Raw genomic sequence first — 23066 nt, 5'->3', positions numbered from 1 at the left:
ACACTAGTCGTTTTTAACACCGCCAAACCATCGCACGTGTCTTACCCAACGAAATAGAAATCGAACTAAACTACATAGAAGGTTTTCTGACTGTTTCATTTATTTCTTAACATTTTTTTTTACCTATGTGCACAGATGCTTGTGTACATACATACATATGATTATGTAAATAATTTTTTCACGGCTTGTAAAACTTTCGTAGTAGTTTATTTTTTATTATGTTATAATCAAGTCATTGTGCACAATGTGAAGTCTATTTTTAAATAAGATCAATAAAATAGCCATTTGCTGGTTCGTGTGATTTATTATTGTACGTGCCGTATTTTAGCTTACAGGCTAGAATTGCATACCAATATAATATTATACTTGATGAGACTAATAATATTTTTTAAAACGATCCCTTCCAAGATTTTTTCAAGATGTCTGATAGTTTTTCACCCACCATGATGGCTGGTGCGTTGGTGTGGGCTGTAACTGGTTTCGGGATCACACTGGTGTCGGCAACCCTCAACCTGTCTATTCCGTGTACTTTGAGTTCACTGTCCACGACTGCTTCTGGATCCGAAGCCGGTCCCATTTTACACGTCCCAATCTGGTGATGCAACGTCGTTGATAAAGTTCTCGCCGCGCAAATCCAATATTCATCAGTACCGAAAGCATGATCGTAACACGTTGGAAAATGTTTATCGTGCAGTTTTGAACCAAATTTTTGGAAAGCTTTAGTTGTTGATAGTTTTATTACGTACTTGATGCCCTCTATAAGCGTGTACAGATCTCTCTCATCAGAGAAGTGATCTTGGTAGAACTTAGGCCAGTGGAATGGATTCTTGTCTTTTAGTCTGATGTATCCTTCAGATTTGGGTGTGATCAACATTGGTAATATAGACCAACATTCCTTTTCAACGATATCTTCATAGACGGTTCTGAAAAATTGATCTGAAATTTTCATACCTTTTCGAATTGAATTGCTAGCATCAGAAGTAATACCACCAGCCGTAAATATAAATTCTACATCAGGGTGTTCGGTTGCTTCTTCAGATATCTTTGTCTTTGTGTATCCGAGACCTTCGACGCCTCCAGTGATTGTGAGAGGACCCTCACCATATTTTATATAGTCCAATATATGTCTCAACGATATGATATTACTTTCTACGAGACCCACACCTGTTGTATTCAAAAGAAAAATTAATCCCGGAAAACAAACATGATCGTACATTGTTTGGCCCACTTGTAAATCGTGAATGACGGGAATGTCTAATTCGTCTAGATGATTTCTGGGTCCGATCCCGGATAGCATCAACAATTGAGGTGATGCAAAAGCTCCGGCCGATAAAATAATTTCTTTATTTGCCTTGACGATGTGTCGTAGCCTGTTGCGAATGTACTCTACGGATTTTGCAGTTTTAGTATTTTCGTCTATATTTATTTTGGTGACTCGACTGTAGGGGAGGATGTCGTGATTACTTCTTGATTTGAACGGACCAAAGAAGGCTTTCGCTGCGCTAAACCTTTTACCGTTATAAAGGTTAGATTGGACGGGAGAAAATCCCATTCCGCTGGGTCCATTATAGTCCAAAATTTTATGACCAAGCTCCTCGCCAGCCTCGAGAAATGCGTTTAATAGCTTAGTTCTACAAAATTCATATGAAAATGTATGAAATTCACACAAGAATAAATAAAATTTGACAAATGAATTTTCTCACCTTCACGGAATATCTTCAATACTTAATAGACCACGTGTGTTGTGATAAGGGGAATCTCTTAACTGCTTCAAATTTGCTCGTTCAGATTTCAAAAAGTATGGTAATACTTCATCGTATGACCTGAAGTGTTCGAATGTTTCAATAAATATATGTATTTAATAATCGTATTTTTGCATTATTACAATTTTGTCTGATAGGCTAATGATGTTCGGTTATAACATATTATGTATGTACATAGCTGTCGTTAAATATTGCTTAATGGCGTAGAGATTACCTACCAGCCAGGGTTCCCCGCTTCAGATATTCTATCCCAATCTAATTTTCGTCCTCTCGTGTATATCATGTAATTTATGACGCTTGTACCACCTATCGCTTTACCTCTCGGCCAATTGCATCTTTGATCACCTTGAATGTATTTATAATATTTTAAATTATTATTTACATGTTTTTATTTCACTTAAAGATGTTGTATGTGGACAACAATTGAGTAAATTTTCTTGAAATTTTGGAAATATAAATGTTTTGGTGACAATGCCAATTCTAACAAAATTTAAATTGACCCCATCCCATCTCAAAAAACTTATTTACAATATTTTTGAATCGTTAGCTAAAGTCGCAGAAACTATGTTGGAAAATGGTATTTGTTTAGTACTTGGGTGAAATTAATTAACGTTCAGTGCCTATATTATAGTGTGTGAATATCCCATGTTTTTCAACTGTCGAGAGAGGAGAAATGAATTAAAAATTATTTTTATACGATATTACTTATTAAATGCTTATGTAATTGATAAATATTGATTTTAACTATTAGGGCTAAAACACACTGTGTGGTATGGGACGTCATGTTTCCTTGTTTTCTCGCTGTGACCGTAGACATTGGATGTTACTTGCGCGTGCAGAATGCATATGTTTGGGAAGTCGCACGACAAGTTTCTCCTAATTTTTTTCAAATATGGGATTCACCGTTGTGGATCATTGTCAAGCAACGCTAATTACAAGGATAAAATATCACCGAAAACACTCCAGGGGGTGATTTCTAGAACTGTGTACCATGTTCATATATGGGCTAGGGGCGCTGCGTTTTTTCGCATGTTTAAAAGTATCTAAAAACACACGTACCACGACCCACTCAGTGTGTTTTCGCTTTTATTATCGTTTAAAGGAAAATCGCAAGGAATTGAAGCGTAATCAACAAAAATCGAAAGTAAATGCATTAAAATAACTTTTTTGCATTTTTGTACATTATCATTTTTTAACGTCCCTACATCCGAATCAAAATTTCTACGATTCTGTCCTACATTTCAAAGTAGAAGAATTAAAGAAAACGAATATAAATACCTAAGCATATGCCATCCATTTTTTCCATTTTATAACCCCAATTATAGTCAGTACTTTGGAAGGTTGCCGCCAACAATGGTATATCTGTCAATATGGATTCTGCTCCACCTGCTTCCAGAAGCAAAACAGTCCAATCAAGCTTTTCACTTAATCTGCTGGGCAGAGCATATCCTGCTGATCCAGCTCTAATAACGATGAAATCATATTCATCCAACGGTGCATGAAATCCTTGTAATAATACACATGTATAGTATATTCCATTTTACTATCTAGTTCATTTACCTTTTGGCAATGGATAATTATCTATGAGGAAGTCAAAAGGATCTGCTGCGTCGATAGGTCTATAGTTGTCTGCTGGATTTTGCTTAAATAACGAAAATAGTTCAGAGTTTCTGAACGATCTGAACAGTTTGCTTTTCCGCGTTTGTGAGAATTTTTCCTCTTCTTCGTCCATGATATCGTTATAAGGATTCTCATATATTTCTATTTTGTCTGGCATTTTCCGAACGACCGATGTTTCATATCGATTTTCTTTACTACCAAACACGCCGTTGTGTACACAAAAGAAAATGATAATTAATTTCATTGTACACATAGTAAAACTAAACGTAAAACTTAACACGCTCTATTCGAAATCCTAAATTATTAAAATAGTTCCTACGTTATTGTTCGTTCTGTTTCAAATGAAAAATTAATGTATGTACATATGTAATTATTGCATATTTTACTAAAATAATTTTGATGCATACATACCTTTGGATACAATTCACATTTTCAAATTTTCTTCACACTATTTTGATTTGTAATATTAAAATTATTTTATTTTATATAATGTTTATAATCCTGAGATATATATGTACGTCTCGTTGTTGCAACGCACTTATTCCAAGTGCACTTAATACAGTACTTAACTTGTTGATAAGTTAATAGCGCATCAGGTATCCTTCTCTTTATATCAGTGCTACTCAAACTATGGTCCGTGGCCCATTACTGGTCCGCGGCTACTGCAGGTCCGCGGAGAAAGACGTAATTAAAAAAATAAAACAATAGCTTATGTCAGAACTATTTCAAAATATAGACTGGATAGCCAAGCTAGCTTATTTGACAGATATTATTTTGCATTTTGAATGACCTTAACTTATCCATGCAAGGAAGAATGTCATCTTATATCACAATGGCAGACAATACAGATGGGTTGAAACGAAAACTAAAAGCATGGAAGATTCTTGTTTCAAAAGATTGCTATGACATGTTTCACAATTTGGCTGATATTATTTACGAAGGAGAGGAGCTTAATATGACGTCTTTGCGCGATATAATCAGTTGTCATTTGACAAATTTATCACATCGATTCGATTTCTATTTTCCACCAGATGACAATCCACGAAAGGGAAAAGGATGGATACGAAATCGATTTTTGCCATGGAATTATGATATATCACCTAATTTGGAAGATAAACTAATTGATCTGACTGCAAATCAAGAATTAAAAAAAATGTTTTGAAACCACAACTTCACTTGCAGGCTTTTGGATCAAATTAAAAGTAGAATTCCCATATATTTATGAACTTGCAGTAAAAACTCTTTTACCATTTGCATCAACTTACCTTTGCGAGACTGGTTTCTCAACCATGAGTATAATTAAAACAAAACATCGTAATAGTGTGGATATTTATGATCCATTGCGTGTGGCATTGTCTTCGATTAAACCACGACTGGATAAGTTATCTAATAACAAACAAGCTCATATGTATGTCTCATTAGTTTTTTTTGTATTTTCATTTTTTATCTTTGTCTAAGTATTATACTACATATTGTACTTCTTTGAATTCAATAAAATGAATTTTACTACTTAGATTTTATTTTATTTTTATTTGTTTACAAGTTTTCAACCATATACATATATAACCTTTTTATTTTAAAATATGATGCTGGTCCGTGAAAATAACTGAAAAATATATACTGGTCCGCTAGCTGAAAAAGTTTGAGTAGCACTGCTTTATATAAGTATGTAGTATATATGTTTCTATTTACCATAAATATGTACATACATATATACATAAACTAAGAACTTGCTTTGAATTTCTTTGAATTTTTCTACAATTAGAATACATATTGTACAAATGTAAAATACGGGTCTACCCCACGGGATCGAATTAGAAATGCACGAAAAACCAAATATCGGAAAGCAAAGATCGAAAATCGAAAGATCTTAAGTCGAAAGATCAAAAAAAAGGGTGCATAGTAAATGGTACATACTCACGTACATCCTCACTTAATTTGCGCGAGCAGGATACAACAGGAACAAGAGGAACAGGCTTTTCCTCCCGTATTAATGTGCGCGCGCAGAATACGGGAGGAAAAGCCTGTTCCTTTTGTTCCTGTTGTATCCTGCACGCGCAAATTAAGTGAGTATGTACCGTTTACCATGCACCCTTCGATTTTCGATCTTTGCCTTCCGATATTTGGTTTTTCGTGCATTTCTAATCCGATCCCGTGAGGTGCACCCGTAAAATGCCATTAATTGAATGTACTTTGTGGCATAATTTTTAATTTTTCTTTCTAAATTCTTATATTCCTTCATTATTTTAAAATTTTCAGTATTTATTTATTTTAATTACTAAGAACATTTTTAATTACATGCTTATATTTTTTCATTCTTTGGTAAACATTTAGATACACTTTTTAATAACAAGTAAGAGCTTTGCTTTGTTATAATTCCGGTTTTTCCTTAAACGACTGGTTGATTTTGACCTTGTTCATTTTCTACAACTTATATACATACATACATATATATATATATATATATATATATATATATATATATATATATATATATATATATATATATTTATTCATATATGTACATATTTATGTGACGACTCTGAACTACTCTGTAATGTTATTATGGCAAAATTATAAATAACAAGCTAAGAAAAGGTATGTAAAAAATATGTATGCATATGCATTTAAAATTTATTTATTTTGTCATTTAAATTTCACTGCTTAAATATCGCATTTACATTCATACTATAGGTATATGCTTAAAAACTCTTTGATTTTAAGCGATTGTATCCTATTGGACTCAAACCATCATACATTTTATACGTATTTAATTATTCACATAGCGAAAAAAATAGTACATCCTTTGATTATGTACATATATATATATATATATATATATATATATATATATATATATATATATATATATATATATATATACATATATATATATATATATACATATATATATATATATATATATATATATATATATATATATATATATATATATATATATATATATATATATATATATATATATATATATATATATATATATATATATATATGTATATACAAATGGTTATCAGTGGAGTGCCGTGGATATCTCCCTGTTTTTATCGCGCAGTCTTACTTACGTGTGCGCGAGCAGGTGACATCATACTGAGTCCACTTGTGCCCTGCTCGCGAACACGTAAATAATACTGTGCGATACATATGTATTTGTGGTTTTCAAATGTAATAGTACCTCGCTGAAATATTAGCGATATATTTTTATGAAACCTTACTATCTAAATTTATCAAATCTTTTTAATTCCAGTCTGCTTTTAAGATGTCTGCTAATTTTTCACCGACCATTACGGCGGGTGCATTTGTGTGTGCCGTAAGAGGTATAGGAATAATACTGATATCTCCGACTCTCAATCTCTTCACTCCGTGAACTCTCAGGTGGTGGTCCACCACAGCCTCTGGGTCCCATGCTGGTCCCATTCTGCAGCTACCCACGTGGTGTTGCATAGGTGTCGCTAAACTTCTCAAAGCGCATTCCCAATACTGGTCAGTTCCAAATTCGAGCGTCGAACAAGATGGCAATTTCTTTTTGTACAAACGGCTTCCTATATTTTCGAAGTTACCACTCGTTCCCACCTTGATGGCATATTTTATTCCTTCTACCATTGTTTTCAAATCTCTCCTGTCTTTAAAATAGTTATAGGTCACTTGCGGCCAGTGAAATGGATTTTTGTCTTTCAAAGTAATTTGCCCTTTGGATCTCGTGTGGAACAGCATAGGCGCAATGCTAAACGTTTCTTCGTCTGTGAGATCGCCGAAAGCTTCTTCGAAGTAATCAACCTTAACTCCTGAAAGGTTATTTTGAGATCGTTGTGTGGCTAATGACAATGGACCTACCAACAATTCAATATCGGGATAATCAAATTCTTCTTCCGAAACCGACGTTTTCACAAAAGCTATACCTTCTACTCCACTCGGAAGGGACAGCGGCCCTTCTCCATTAAATAACCAATCTTTCACATCTTGAATTTTTGTGTTACTAGGTGTTATTGCTATTCCAGTCGTGTTCAATTGGAAGACCAAACCTAAAAAGGCCACGTGATCGTATACATTTTGCCCTACTCTCAAATCTTGAACTACGGGGATGTTCATTTCGCTAAGATGCTCTTTCGGTCCGACTCCTGATAACATCAATAGTTGCGGTGATGCGATACATCCAGCTGAAAGAATTATTTCCTTTTTAGTTTCGACCGTGTAGGTCATTTTATTGTACACAAATTCAACGGATTCTGCTTTTTTATTCACATGATTTATGTTGATTTTTGTCACTGTTGCTTGAGTGAGTATGTGCAAATTTTTTCTATCTTTAAAAGGAAATAAGAAAGCCTTGGAAGTACTATGTCTTCGGCCGTTTAAAGTATTGGCTTGTACATAACCAAAACCTATTCTTTCATCTGAATTATAGTCTATTGTTCTATAACCTAGTTTCTTTCCAGAATCCAAAAACGCATCCATCAATGGTGTTCTGTAATTGGAAGAAATATACATGTAATTTTTGGTAAACGGACAATTTTGCATATGGCAATTTGGCACATCGTTGCCACGAAAGTCGCTAATACGGAACATCCGACACTTGAGTAAAACAAAAAGAATAGAGAACGAAATAACATGATAATATTTTTAAATCCCACGGGAGTGTGCACCGCTGAACAAGCAAACGTAATCAAAATTAACAGCACCAGATACCTATCGCCTCTGAGTTGAATGGGACGATTTCAAAAATATATCGATTACCACAATCCAACGTCGGCTAGGAAAGTGAATCTAGGAGGGATTGAAAACCATTATAAATAGAAAACAAACAGAAATGGCCAGCTTGGGTTCTTTGGTATCGGAATTTAGATTGCTTTGAAGGATGAATCGAAATTCGGTTCGAAAATACGTTTTTACGTCCGGCGTATACCCCGCGAAAAATAAAGCTATCTCAATATGCTTCCAAAAATCAAGCATAAAAGTGGATCCATCATGGTATGGGGATGTTTATCGAGAGCTGGAGTTAGAAATTTGGTAAAAATCGATGGTATTTTATGAAAAGAAGGTTTAAAAAAATAAAGTTTTGTAGCGCTGGCTGAAGTTATGTGGTCACAGCTTTGTCTTTCAGCAAGATAATGACCCGGAACACACGTCAAAGCTTTGTAAGGACTAACGATAAGAAAAATAAAAAAATTGTTTTGAAAAATGTGATTTGGCCACCTCAATCGCCCGATCTAAGTCCGTTAGTTTTTGTGGGACCAGTTGAACAGAAAAATCCCGATACATCGATGAAAACCAATAAATGAATATTGAAATTATCTAAAATAATCCTGAAAGTCCATACCTACCATCAGAATTCAAAATTTTATTAATAGAAGGCCAAAATTATATACAGCAGTCATTTCAAGTGAAGGTGTTTTTTTCGATGAAAGTTTCGTTTGATGTTTATGTTTTTTTTCCTTTTTTGTCTCAAGTAGTTTTTAAAATATGCTTAGTTATTTTAATAGATATATAATTTCTGAATAAAACTGCGTTTATTTTTTTTTAAATTGACGTAAAATTGCATAAGTTATGCTCAAAAAACGTGTTGGTCTTAAACTTTTGACCGGTAGTGTGTATGTACGGTTACACGACAATTGGTGCAAGTCCAAAAGGTTCAACGACGAAATGTACCCGTGCACTAATTTTCGGGTACATTTTGTCGTTGAACCTTTTGGACTTGCACCAATTGTCGCGTCCCCGTATGTACATATATAACCGAAACGTATTAAATTATTATATAACGAAAAGTCTGCTACGAATAAGACTAAAAGGCATAGATAACGAATTCATAGAATATTATTCTATATCTATGCTAAAAGGCCTTGAATATAAAATAAAACCAGGACATGGTATGAATTTTTAACAATATGGCATTCGTGTTTATTTAAAAGACAATTTGCTCCCAATAAGAACGCCTAGGTCCCTGCGCCAGATTTTTCTGTCTTTTTTCGTTAGTATGATTCTCTCGGTGGGTGGAATTTTCGAGTGCCAGATATTCCTTGATCGAGATTTTACTGACGTGTGCGAGATCACCATGTGCGAAATAGTCACCGAACCATATTTTATTCATATTAGTTCGGAGCAAATAACAAATACACTCACTTGTAATTGAGATGTTCCACGCTCATTAACCCAAATTTGTTATGGTATGTCGAATTATGTGGATGTTTCAAATGAGCTCTTTCTGATTTAATGAAATATGGAAGCACCTCATCGTAAGACCTAGAAATGGGATATTATTTTATATATCACAGCGTTTTGCGCTGGTTTTATATAACAATAATACGTTACCAGCCAGGATTTCCAGCTTGTGCTATTCGATCCCAATCAATTCGATTGCCTCTCGTGTAGATCATGAAATTTATAACACTCGATCCACCGAGAATTTTCCCTCTCGGTAAATTGGCTCTCGATTCTTGCAAGGCTACAACGAAATTTCTTGAAAATATGCAAACGTGTATGAACATACATATGTATGTATGTTTAAAAATCCGGTTTTTAATTACCCCAATACATGTCGTCGCGTTTATCTGTTTTGTATCCCCATGAATAACCGGATTTGATCAAGAATGGTGCTATTAATGGTATATCTGTTAGGGAAGTTTCTGTGTCTCCAGCTTCCAAAAGTAACACGGTCCATTTACTATTTTCGCTCAGTCTACTAGCTAAAGTACTACCGGAAGATCCACCCCCAACTATAATGAAGTCATATTTTTTGTAGATCCTCCCAGTTCCTAAAAATAAAGTAAACATTATTACATCCGATTTTTATATTCAGTATAAATAGATACAATATATCTCTTACACTTACCACCAGGTAAGGGATAGTGATTTTTTATAATGTTGTTAATGAATTTGTTTTGTCTAACAAATCTTCGATTCGTTTTGTGCCCGTCGCCATCCGATAGAAATATACGCTGTGAATTATTTTCGAAGTCAATGTGTGACTGTTCTAAGAGTATATCGCTATTTAATGTGCTGCTTTTTATCATGTGAAGGTGTAGGTATATCAGTATCGTTATTAACTGCTTTTGAAATTCCATTGTTTTTTTATATTTTTTATAAGTCCGTGGATCCGTGATGGGTCAGGTTTTTTTTTATGTTTTTTTTTTATATAATGGTCAAACATGAGATTTTATTGAATCTAAAAAAAAAATACGCCATTTTATAATTCTTACAAAAAATTTTCATATTTTTATTACAAGTTTTTATTAGTATCACCTAGTTATCTTATTATGTATGTAAAGTAATTTACGGTTGTCTTAATTTTTTCTATTTTCACTACATACATATTAATAATAATTTAATTTTTAAAAATTGATAATTTAAATTTTAAATATTATCACCGTTTATGTATTGTATTTTAACAATAAATATTTTTTATATATACATACATATGTATATATGTATGTATGTAGGTCTCCAATAGCAATAATGATTTAGTGATTTCTTTATGTGACGAACCTCCAATGTATGTACATATGTATGTATACGTAGAAAATCTCGATGTTCTAAGCTCAACGATCAGATGCAGACTAACTAGTTGGCTGGAAATTTTTTATTATTTTAACAGTCATTTATTATTTTATACTAGTTTTTTTAGTTTAAATTTTTGGGAAATTTTGAATTTGTTTAAAATATTACACATTAAACAAAGAATGCAGTATCGCTAAGCAATAATTGTAAAAACACGCTTCTCATAATTATGTTAATCCGTTTTCAAGCGATCATTTTTATTAATAACTAGCGTTGTGCCCATTGAAATTTCAACATATGGTTTCAGATACAAATTGATGCATGATTGTAAGAAAAGTTAAAATACGTGTACCAATAACACTGAGCGACAAAAAAATCACGTTTTTGGGTTGCCAGGGCGGAGACTAACCAATATTTACTAAGTTTGACCCACTGAATTCGAATATGATAATGATTTTTTTTGGTTCGCTCTCGTTTACGAGATATGAGCGTTTAAAAAAATGCGCAATTTTTACAGTTTTTTGGCTTTTGCGGTTTTTACAACCTCCATTACGTTTCACTTACTATTACAATTAAGAGGACTTTTTATATCTCTTATTTAACTCAAAATCTAGTATTCTTGTGTTCAAAATGAGTATTGGAATCAATGAGAGAATTTTAAAAGCCAAAAATATATTTTTTTTCATTTACATATTACACATTTCGGGACCGCCGGATTCTGGTATAATCTAATATATAATTTCGAAAGAGACTTTGTATGTATGTAACTATCGTTGGTTCGTAGAATCCGTGACGTTAAATTTAATAAAACAAAAACAAATGAATATTCAAATAGATTTGAATAAAACGAAACTTTTCAAATACATTGTTTACTACGAGATTGGCCATTTTTAATGGACGGGTAAAACCACTAGTTAAATAGATTTAAAAGGTATTTGAAAAAAATTCGACTGCATGCGTATCGAACACATGACCGACGACACATTTCTTTTAATTTTTTTTATTAAATAACTCAATATGCCACCACCCATGCGATGATATGTCATCGGGTACAACATTAGTTATACTATATTAACCAATTTTCTACTACATATTGTATGTACAAATATTTTAATGCCTTTCAATTAAATACATACATATGTGTTTATATTTGTATAGCTTGAAAATTTCATGCCTCAAATTTTAATTATTTTACTAAAACTATAACTGATATTAGGCAAATACATTCTTAGTTTATTGCTTCATGTTTATGTAATTGTTATTGGCCAGGAAGGAGCATTGGTTTTACCTATTAGGCCTTCCTGGTATAAATAAAAAATAAAATAAATAAAATTACCTCTTCGATGCTGCAAAGAAGAAAATTAACAGCTTTATTTTATTTCTATAAACTTTAATGAAACCCGTTTTAGTTTAATATTAAAATTTTTGATTGAGCGTTATTTTTAACACGAAAAGTTACACTTAGCTATTTATAATCATTATTATATATGTACGTACGGATTTAATTTCTGAACTCGAAATGACTGTTTATAATGCGCACGGTTTTTTATTGGATTGCACGATTACAATTTCTATTTCGTCATGGTATTTCTAGAATTTAAAATTCATACGTATTTAATGTATGCACATTTTTTTTTAATTGTATGTATTTATACAGTAACGGTCAATGAAAAGTGTGCAACCCCATAAAACGGAAAAAAGCCGATATAATTTATTTTTCAAACGCCAAATGTTTCTTCCTCTTTAATTGTCATGACTAAAGGCCAGATAACCAAGGTGCCATCTTAAAAAAAAACGGACTCGGAGGGTGCTGTGTATTGTTCATTGCATTGTTAAAGGTTCGCCGAACGCTTTTTTTTTGAACTCTTGCTTTGTAAATGGAACTAAACCACCCCGATTCCACTCCCGAGAAGAAAGGCTCAGCATGACAATTTTTAAAAGATCGACCGTTTTAAAAATGCGGTGAAAAACCGTTTTAAAAGTGCGGTGGATGTAAGAAAAGAATCAATTGAAGCTGGTGGAAATTATATAAGCGTCTACAACTTCGAGAATTTTCAACCAAATGCGTTTTCAACAGTTTAATTTGGCCAAAAAATTTTACAATTTAACTGGAACTAGAAGCTTCCCAGATAAAATCAAATTTAACTTATTTGGGTTGGATGAGTTCCTCTACGACTGAACGAAAGTGAAGTGAACATTTGGCCGAGAGTATATTCAGTCGACAGTCAACATTTTCAGGTTAGATGATCTGGGGATGTTTTTCATACCATGGGGAGGTTCAACGGGGATTTATCGATGGAGCTGTAAACACCGAAAAATAAAAAAAAATCCTTGCTAACAGTTGATATGTACTATTCGTACGAAATTAATCGCATTATTCCAGGACGATTCTGCGCCGTTCTACCATGCTAAAATGTGTATGTTAATTTTTTCCTTTAGTATGTATCACAGGTATTATTTAAAAACATAAAAAAAGTATTTTGTCCACATAATTTCAGGTCAAGGAATTTATCGTACAAAACGGCATTTTGTCCTTATAATTTCAAGGTTTCAGCCCTTACTTGAGCCCCATAGTGGACTGTAAACTATAATGGGCACGAGAATCCAATAATAAATACTTCCTTGAAAATTCAAAGTGATAAACACTTCGCAAAAAGTATCGTTCAAAGAAATTATAGAAGATTATTCAAGAACTTGGTCGAATCGATGCCTCAAAGGATTGGGGCAGTATTCCGAAATGAACGAGGACCAACTGGGTATTAAATTTTGGGGTCTACATATATCACGGCATCGAAAGTCCAAATCGAAAATCGAAAGATCTTAAGTCGATAGATCGAAAAGAATGTATGCATGTACTATGTACATATATATATATAATATATATCAGTGGCATGCGGTGAAAAGATCTCTCTTTTTGTTGTACGGCCTTGCTTTATGTGCGCGGGCAGGATAAGGGAGGAAAAGCCTGTTCCTCTTGTGTCCTGCTCGCGCAAATTAAGTGAGGCTGTACGACGATATATATATATATATATATATATATATATATATATATATATATATATATATATATATATATATATATATATATATATATATATATATATATATATATATATATATATATATATATATATATATATATATATATATATATATATATATATATATATATATATATATATATATATATATATATATATATATGTATATATATACATATACTACCCGCTTTTCATATGTACATACATATTCATGGTAAACGAACATTTTCGATTTTCCGACTTTTCGATGCGGTGACGGTCACCGATACATATATACATATGTATTATGTATGTATGTATGTATGTAAGCTTAATTATTAAACTGTACAAATATGTACATATGTATGTATGTTCAATAACTGGCAATTTTATACGCATTATGTAATTACATATATTAAAGAAACCTTCATTTTATATAGCATTTCTCATTTATTTTAATATACCTCATTTCGAACAGGATATGTTCGAATGTTTGTTTTTTTTTTATTTTTACTATAAATGGCAGATAAAATCAAATACCATGGCTCAATTTTGGTTCAATATAAAAATAAAAATATATATATACATATGTACATACATACATATGTAGTTCAAAAAAAAAATTTTTGATCCTAATTAAAAAAATGAAACTTTAATGGTGATTTATTTTTGTAATTTATATTCGGCTGTAATCATTTTATTAGTCGTAATAATATTTAATTAGTAGTTGTATTTTTTAATCTATAAAAATGTAAACTGAAAATTTTCCCAATATACATATTATAGAATGTAATCACTTAATTTTTATATTTTATTTATGCTACTCAGCTTTGCTCGGTAAATGGAAATGAAATGAAAACCATGAAAGATATTCATTTGTTTTTTTATTAAATTTATTTTAATCAAACAATATTTATATTATTTAACGATCGACCAATCACAAACGTCTTTGACCAATTCAGCCAATCAGAAATGATTTTGACGGCAGCCAATAAGAAACGAATTACAGACGCCGTTTCAGTTTTATATATAAGATATCTATAATATGTATGTTACTAATTATCTGCAACCCCGTATTGTTATCAAGCTTAAAAAATAATGTATATTTTCGACAAAATTTCGCCAATTACGTAATATTTTTAAAGGTTTATTTTATCTGATTACATACTCCAGTCTTGTTTGATGAGATCGGCCCCTTTTTCAGCAATCATAAACACTACAGCATTGGTATGAGCCGCCGGTATTTCTGGCATTATACTTGCATCTATAACCCTAATCCCTTCAACGCCATGCACTTTCAATTTAGGTGAAACAACAGCCGTGGGATCACTTGATGGACCCATTTTACAAGTTCCGGTCGGATGATAAAAAGTCAATGTGAGATGCTTTACCAAACATCTCCAATACAGATCGGTTCCAAATCCTAAATGCGCACAATTCGGCACTGGAGCTTCATACAGTTTGGTACCCATCTGTTGAAGCGTCGGTTGTTTGCTTATTCTAATAGCTTCTTTAATTCCTTTTATGATGGTGTTCACATCTCTCTCGTCTGTTAAATAATTTGGATAAATCAACGGATGAGATGTGGGATCGGTGTTTTTCAGTGTGATTCTTCCTCTCGATTTCGGACGTAACACTGTCGGAAACACCATAAATGCTTGTTGATCTCCTATAGAATCGAATACTTGCGAGTATATATCGTCTTTTACGCCTACTGTCGATTTCGCTGATGGATCTCCGTTGAGTGTGCCTCCAGCAAATATAAGTTCCATATCAGGCCATCCGTCTGGGGACGATTTATTGTCCAATTCTATATAAGCTAGAGCTTCGCCACCTCCCGGAACAGTTAAAGGTCCTGTGCCAGAATTTTTGTACTCGAATATCGTGCTGATGTTGCCGAAAATGGCGCTGGTAGTCAAAGAAAAATTTTGACGATTAAGAGTGAAAATTATTCCTCCCGTAGCCACGTGATCCATAAGATTATGGCCCACTTTTAAATCTCGTATGACAGGTATTCCAAGTTTTTCCAAATCTTGACGCGGTCCAATTCCGGATAGCATCAATAATTGTGGACTGTTTATCGCCCCAGCTGATAGAATTACCTCCTTTTTTGCGAATATTTTTCGATGCCATCCGGAATGAAGAAATTCTACACCTATTATTTTATTCTCATCGTTCTTTATAAGTTTCGTCACGAGGCTATTTTTAATAACGTGAAGGTTCGGTCTATTTTTAATCGGGTAAAGGTAAGCGATATTGGAACTCACCCTGCTGCCATTTTTCATGTTGACTTGAAAAAGTGATGCTCCCGTTTGAGTTTGTCCGTTGTAATCTATCGTGTTGTGTCCGGCTTCCGCGGCAGCTCTGACCCACGACTTGGCCACGTTCGTTGAAAATGGTACATATCCGATGTGTACTGGACCTTGGTTGCTGTGATACGCTGGATTTTGATATTCAGGAATGTTGAAATTTTCTACTTTCTTAAAATACGGTAGTACGTCGTTCCAGCTCCAACCCACGTTACCCAATTCTTGCCATCTGTCGTAATCCCTTCTATTACCTCTCGTGTATATCATGTAGTTGAAAACGCTTGAGCCGCCCATAACTTTACCCCTAGGCCAATTACATTGGTTGTTGGTTAGACCTAAACAGTATTGATCACTTGGTTCGGTTTTATATTTCCAATTCGATGGTAGAAATTGTAAATAGTTAACTAATATCGGTACGTCCATGTAGAATTTCTCGGGACCCCCTGCTTCCAAAAGTAAGACATTCCAGTTGCTGTTTTCCGTTAATCTGTTAGCTAGTGTGCAACCCGCTGTTCCTGCCCCGACAATAATGAAATCATATTCAGGCAGGGTATTCCATGTATCATGTATTTCATCTCTGTTTTGTGGAATGAGATTTTCAATAAATCCTAGCAGTAATTCAACCACAAAGCTTTCTCCTTTTGGAAGAATAACCAAAATCAAGATGACAACTTTCTGCACGAGTCCTGAAATTTTCATATTGATGTGGTTTCCTAAAACATATATATATTATGATTATTTAAGGGGGTATTCTAGTCTAGAGGCATGAATTGTAGGTATTTTTTCAGGTGCAATAAAAAAAAACAAATATTTTTAGTAGCCATTATTTTACCAAATATTTATTACTGTTTGAAGAATACATAAAAAATCAAAGGAAAAAATTCAAAAAGTTACAGGCTGATGAAGTGAGAGTCTCAAAAAAATGGCGCGCCCTGGTTGACACGATTGCAACCCTCCTAGTAATCTGATATAAAAACAAATTAATTCTTAATCCAAACAAATGCTGCAATCGCTCAAACTACGGAAATAAAAGACCATTTTTGACCAGAATTCTGAATTTTTTAAAAATAGTAAAAATTGAAATTTTGTTATAGTTCTAGTTCGTGCGATAGAGTAATGTATAGATAGGGCTCACACCAAATTTCAAGTAAATTGGTTCAGTAGAACTTGAGATATCATATCATACCGTCTCGAAAAAAGTACTTTCGATAAAAACGCGTTTAAAGTTTTGGGTAAAGTTACGCGCCGGTTAGATGCCACGTCACTAAAGCAGCTATATCTCCGAAAATAATTTGAATTTTGAAAAATCCTCTTAAGGACATATTCTTAAAGGATTAAGCTTTGAAAATATGAAAGAAAAAAAATAGACTTTATCAATTTTCTAGATTAGGATACCCCACCCCCTCTTAAATTACTCGGGTCGAAATTCTATTATTTGATTTAATTCTGCAAATACTGAATTGAGTTTTATTCTGTTAAAAATGAATGTTTTTTTTTTTAATTTCGTTTAATTTTAGCCAAAATAAAATATGCTAATTTGAGTTTAATTTCGTTGTAGTAGGTAATATTTTTACAAGTAACTTATTCCGAAATTCCTATAAATATAATGACATGTCACTGCTTCTAATTAATTTCTAGGTTTATATTTTTGCTTACGTGCTATTAATGTGTGTATATAATATAATAAAATTTGTAGGCTCTTACTGAAAAAACTGTTGTATGTATTATACTTTTGTATTATTTAATTTTACCACATGTTTAGGTGTATAAAATTTTCATATACGTATGTACATATGTGTGTGCATACAATATGTAATACATATTTTATTCAATTGGTCAGTATCTTGAAAAGCTTTTAGTCAGTTAATAAATGGTCATTCCTCTAATGAAATAAACAAATTTGTTTATATTTATTGATGACTAGTGGTTTTACCCCGATTTGCTCTGTATTTGTAGTATAAACCGCTTAAACATGGTTAATCTAATAGTAATCATTCTTTTTTTTTTATTAAAGTTATTTGAATCCAAAAAATAATAATATTCAACAATCGTCATAGTAACTTTGATTTGTTTTCGATGCTCCCAACCAAACATTACATATGTACATAGTTAAATACAAAGTCTCTTTCGAAATTAAATATTAGATTTCATTTAAATATAATTGATTAACGCTAATTAATGATTGACCAATAATATAACTTTTCATACATATGTATGTATTATACATACATAATCGGTAATATAATCGCAAAATACGTTGACATAATATGTACATACATATGCAATTGTAATAATATTTAATTCTATATTTTGGTAAGAGTATATTTGCGATAAATAATAATTAAGATATACAATACCTTTCTTGATGCTCGCTGTTTTAAATGCAGACAATACATTTGGTACCATTATATAAGCTTTTTCCAGGGGTCAGACAACATTTTTTGTTTTTCACAATTTAAAAAATAATTTTGATTAGATACGTGCATACTCGTACTTCGATTACGTGTTCCAAAATGCTTTTATGTAATGGTTGACGATAGCTTTATAATTGTATGACTGCAAATAACATACACGTATTTTGTATTGTGCAAAAAAATTCAATTTAATTGTCAATTATGTGTAAATTTTTTTTTTCGTTCTTAGACTTTACTAATAGCGCTTGTGATCTTGGCATTTCATTGGTGTACATTCATACATATTTTTACTTCCATAAATACATATGTCCATAATTACGAAAGTGGTTTAGACCACTTTCGTAATTATGAGGTCAAGAATTTTTTTTTTTAATCAATTACATATTACAATATAACCGATATTAAACAATAAAATCGACTTTAAAATTATTTTTTTCCTGACTTAGACCACTCTCATAATCATGGGCACGTATGTACATACATATGTAATATAATATTAATATTGAAAGTGAAATACTATGCAACAGGCCAAATTAAGTTGATTAATTGATTTTATTTCAGTTCTACTGACTATAAAAAATAACTTTCAATGGTACCTAATTTCTTGAATTATTATTTTTAGTTATTAAATGTACATGTCAATGTATGTATGCGTTTGAAGATTGTTTAGTTGCACCTCCATGACGTTTTAATTTAAATAAGGGAATATTTAATATAATTAAACTTTAGTTTAGATATTATTTATATTTATGTACATATATATGTAGGTACTAGATAAAAACTACAAATATAAATTTTCAGCTTGATACGTTCAGTGGTGTGGAAAGAATCGTGGTCACAACATTTTTGACTTTTCTAAGAGGAAAAAATCCCACTTCCGGTTTATTAAATTTAGTGATTTTTTTTTATTTTCATCACATTGATACCAGAATTATACTTGAAATTTTTTGTGAAGAGCACACATGTTTAGGGGGTCGAAAAAAATAGTACAAGAAAAATCGAACAAGAGTGAACTGCCACTTCCTGTTGACGGATGCTTACCAAATTTTATTAATAACTTGGTATTAAGCTTTAACTTCTAGATATGATATTTCAGTTCAATAAACCAAAAGGTTTCTGAGAAAAACAAAAAAAACCTCGATTCTCTAGAGTAAAAGTACTACTTCCGGTTTAGGAAAAAATATTTAAAAAATATTGGGGTATAAAACTTAAAATTTCTATTACATGTAAAAAAAAGTCTGATTCGGTTAGCGCTTTGGGAGATAATTTAATTTAAAAAAGAGGACACTTATAAAGGGCGGCACAATTTCCTGTCAATTTAAAATTTGAAAAAAATTTACGTTGTGTCGATAAGAATTGATAACTTGTACTAAGGTAATTGGTAATTGATACTAAGTTTCAGTTCGATAGGACTAACGGTGTTCAAAAAATCCCCAAAATAAACAGACACACATACACATTTTTTCTAGATCATTAAAATGTGATCAGTAATCGATCCTGAGTTCAAATCAGTCAAAATCTCGAGTTCGAATTTTCACATGATCACAAAACTGCATCTATTGTTACTGCGTACATAGATAAAGTAAAAAATTTATAATACATTTAACTACAGTTGAATAATTTATTTTTCATAAAAAAAGTATATATGTCTGTATGTATGTGCATACATATGTACGTACATACATACATTTATTATGAGTATTTATTTTTTTTATGAATGTTTTTATGATTTAAACTAAAGTTCAATTAATTATCACTCAACATTTAAATATACTCACTAAGTACTCTATGTACATACATATATGTATATGTGCATATACATAAATAGTAAAGGTTAGTGGGGCTTAAGTTCTATTGTATTGCCAGTAATAATACTTAAAATATGTGTGTATATTTGATTCTATTTATAATCAAATAGTTTTTGCTCTTTATTTTCTTTTTGGTTCTTATTTATTATTATATTTTTGATATATTAATTTAATATATTATCCATGTAAATGCTGCGGTTTTTGTTTATACATATGATAAATTATAGATAGCTGATTTCAAATGATTTCTTTACATTTTGGTTAAGTTCGCAATTGGCTTAAGTGTTCTTTATTATTCAGTTTAGAATTTATTTCACCAATATTTATCTATATCATCATCATCATCATTTACAGCCATTCGCCATCCACTGCTGGATGAAGGCCTCTCCAACACGCTTCCACTCGTCTCTGTTTTGCGCAACACTCATCCATCTCATTCCGCACATTTTCCTAATTTCGTTCACCCATCTTCCTTGCGGTCTTCCTTTTACTCTTTTGCCTTCTCTCGGGTACCATTCAAGCACTTCTTTTGTCCACCTTTCGTCCATCCTCCTAGCTACGTGACCCGCCCATTGCCATTTCAATCTCTTCACTCTATCCACTATGTCCACTACCCTTGTCATATTTCTCACCCACGTGTTCCGCTTTCTGTCTTTCCTCGTTATGCCAAGCATACAGCGTTCCATACTTCTTTGAGTGCATTGGATTTTATTTTGCATCTTGGCGTTCAGTGTCCAAGTTTCACATCCATACGTCATCACTGGCAAAACGCATTGATCAAAGATCCTTTTTTTCAGGCAGAGTGGCATTTTTGATTTAAAAACAGCATTCATCCGTCCAAATGCACTCCATCCTAATTTCATACGTCTCTTTATCTCTTCATTTTTGCTACCAGACATGTCAATTATTTGACCTAAATATAAATAATTATTTACTACTTCTACTGGTTTATCATCTAATGGGATGCTATCAGGCATGCAATAACTATTGAACATTAGTTTAGTCTTATCTACGTTAATTTTTAATCCTACTTTTCTACTTTCCCTGTCCAGCTATGTTAGTCTGATAAGTAGGTCAGCTGAATCACGAGCTACTAAAACTATATCGTCTGCGAACCGAAGGTGACTCAAAAAGCGACCATTGATGCTTACTCCGGCTGTATCCCAATCCAAGTTCCTGAAAACTCCCTCAAGCACCGCATTGAATAACTTGGGCGAGATTGTATCTCCTTGTCTTACTCCTTTTCCTATGCTAAATCTATCTGTACCTGAAAAAATTTTAACCGAAGCTGTGGCATTCTTATATATTGCAGCTAACAGTCCCACATAGGGTTCCGGCACTCCCTGTGTTTTTAGAGCGTTAAGTACTGCATTATGACTAACTGTATCGAAGGCTTTCTCATAATCGACGAAGCCTAGGCACAATGGCCGTTGATATTCGTTGGCGCGCTCGATTAGTTCGCCAACTACTTGGAGGTGGTCCATTGTGCTGAAATTTGCCCTAAACCCTGCCTGCTCTGTAGGTTGGTTCTCGTCGAGGATATTCTTCAGCCTTTCTGTAATAACCTTGGTGAAGAGCTTGTAGACCGCTGAAAGTAAACTAATGGGTCGGTAGTTCTTGATATCGCTTTTGTCGCCTTTTTTATGTATTAAAATGATAGTTGCGTTATTCCATCCTTCTGGTATAGCTTGGTTCTGGATGCATTTGCTGAAAAGCCTAGCTAAGATATTAATTAGGGGGGGGCCGCCACATTTTAGTAAGTCAATGGGAATATTATCTTCCCCTGGGGTTTTACCGTTCTTTGCAGTTTTTAGCGCGGCCTCTACTTCGCTAGGCAATACTGCAGGAACCCTTTGGCCGTGTGTCGATTCCGGAACGGGAAATTGACCGTTGTTGTTCTCGTAAAGTTTTGCATAGAACGTATAAACTCTGTCTATGATCTCTTCTCTATTCCTAATTATTACTCCGCTCTCTGATCTGATTGCGATCATTTGGTTTTTGCCTAAGAAAAGATCTTGTTTGCACTTTTTCAGGCTACGGTTTATCTATATATGTATATAAAAATCAATGTTTGTCTGTCTGTCTCGAATAGGCTCCTAAACCACTGAACCGATTAAGATGGAACTTTCAGGATTTGTTGTATGCATGTCTGGGAAGATTACTGTGAAAAAAAATGGAATCAAACTTCTTAATAATAATATTCGTAATTACGATTTTATCGACGCGAAAGTATGAAGCGCCAGTGTGTAGTTAAGGAAATGTTTACGTTGATAACCGACTTGCGCGCACGCATGCCAACGTACAAATACATTACGTACTACTCATACCAACCTGATATTACGTACCACTCAACAATCCTACATATGTATATAAATCAATGTTTGTCTGTCACATATGCGTTCCTATACTCTACTATAATTTAATTTGATTATTCAGTATTAATTTGAAACTGAAACATTCACTTATCGAAACTCATCGAGAAACGGGAACGGAAACGGGAAAAACGGGAATGAGTGGCATTGCAACGTAATAATTTCAAATATTTTCGCGTCGTGACATGCGTTGTTAGGGTAAAATAAACAAATAATTGAATAATTTCAAATTTGTTCGCTGCCTGCGTTTTTCC

General features: G+C 32.8%; 3 protein-coding genes and 1 pseudogene across 3 annotated transcripts in view; 1 reads left to right on the top strand and 3 right to left on the bottom strand.

The window, feature by feature from the left end:
* Window positions 1-23066, top strand: part of Flo2 (flotillin-2) — a 172065-nt gene that overhangs the window by 14405 nt on the left and 134594 nt on the right. The gene's annotated exons all lie outside the window — the stretch shown is intronic.
* Window positions 294-3540, bottom strand: LOC143920119 (glucose dehydrogenase [FAD, quinone]-like). The gene is given in 5 exon segments (XM_077442831.1): window positions 294-1631; window positions 1704-1823; window positions 1982-2108; window positions 3042-3269; window positions 3324-3540. Coding segments are annotated over 5 exon segments (1935 nt in total). The 3' UTR covers window positions 294-388.
* Window positions 6639-8542, bottom strand: LOC143920118 (glucose dehydrogenase [FAD, quinone]-like). Its single transcript, XM_077442830.1, has one exon. It carries the CDS (start codon window positions 7962-7964, stop codon window positions 6639-6641), a length of 1326 nt encoding a protein of 441 aa, XP_077298956.1. The 5' UTR covers window positions 7965-8542.
* On the bottom strand, window positions 9701-16917 carry LOC143920117 (glucose dehydrogenase [FAD, quinone] pseudogene; annotated as a pseudogene).

The sequence above is a fragment of the Arctopsyche grandis genome, chromosome 12 (genome assembly GCF_051622035.1).
Source record: "Arctopsyche grandis isolate Sample6627 chromosome 12, ASM5162203v2, whole genome shotgun sequence".
NCBI classification, from domain to species: domain Eukaryota; kingdom Metazoa; phylum Arthropoda; class Insecta; order Trichoptera; family Hydropsychidae; genus Arctopsyche; species Arctopsyche grandis.
Note: the sequence above shows the minus strand (reverse complement) of the source record. Positions and strands in the feature narration are given on the sequence as shown.

Excerpts from the sequence above, each read along its gene's own strand:
- LOC143920118 (XM_077442830.1), bottom strand. The coding sequence starts at position 7,964 with ATGTTCCGTATTAGCGACTTTCGTGGCAACGATGTGCCAAATTGCCAT.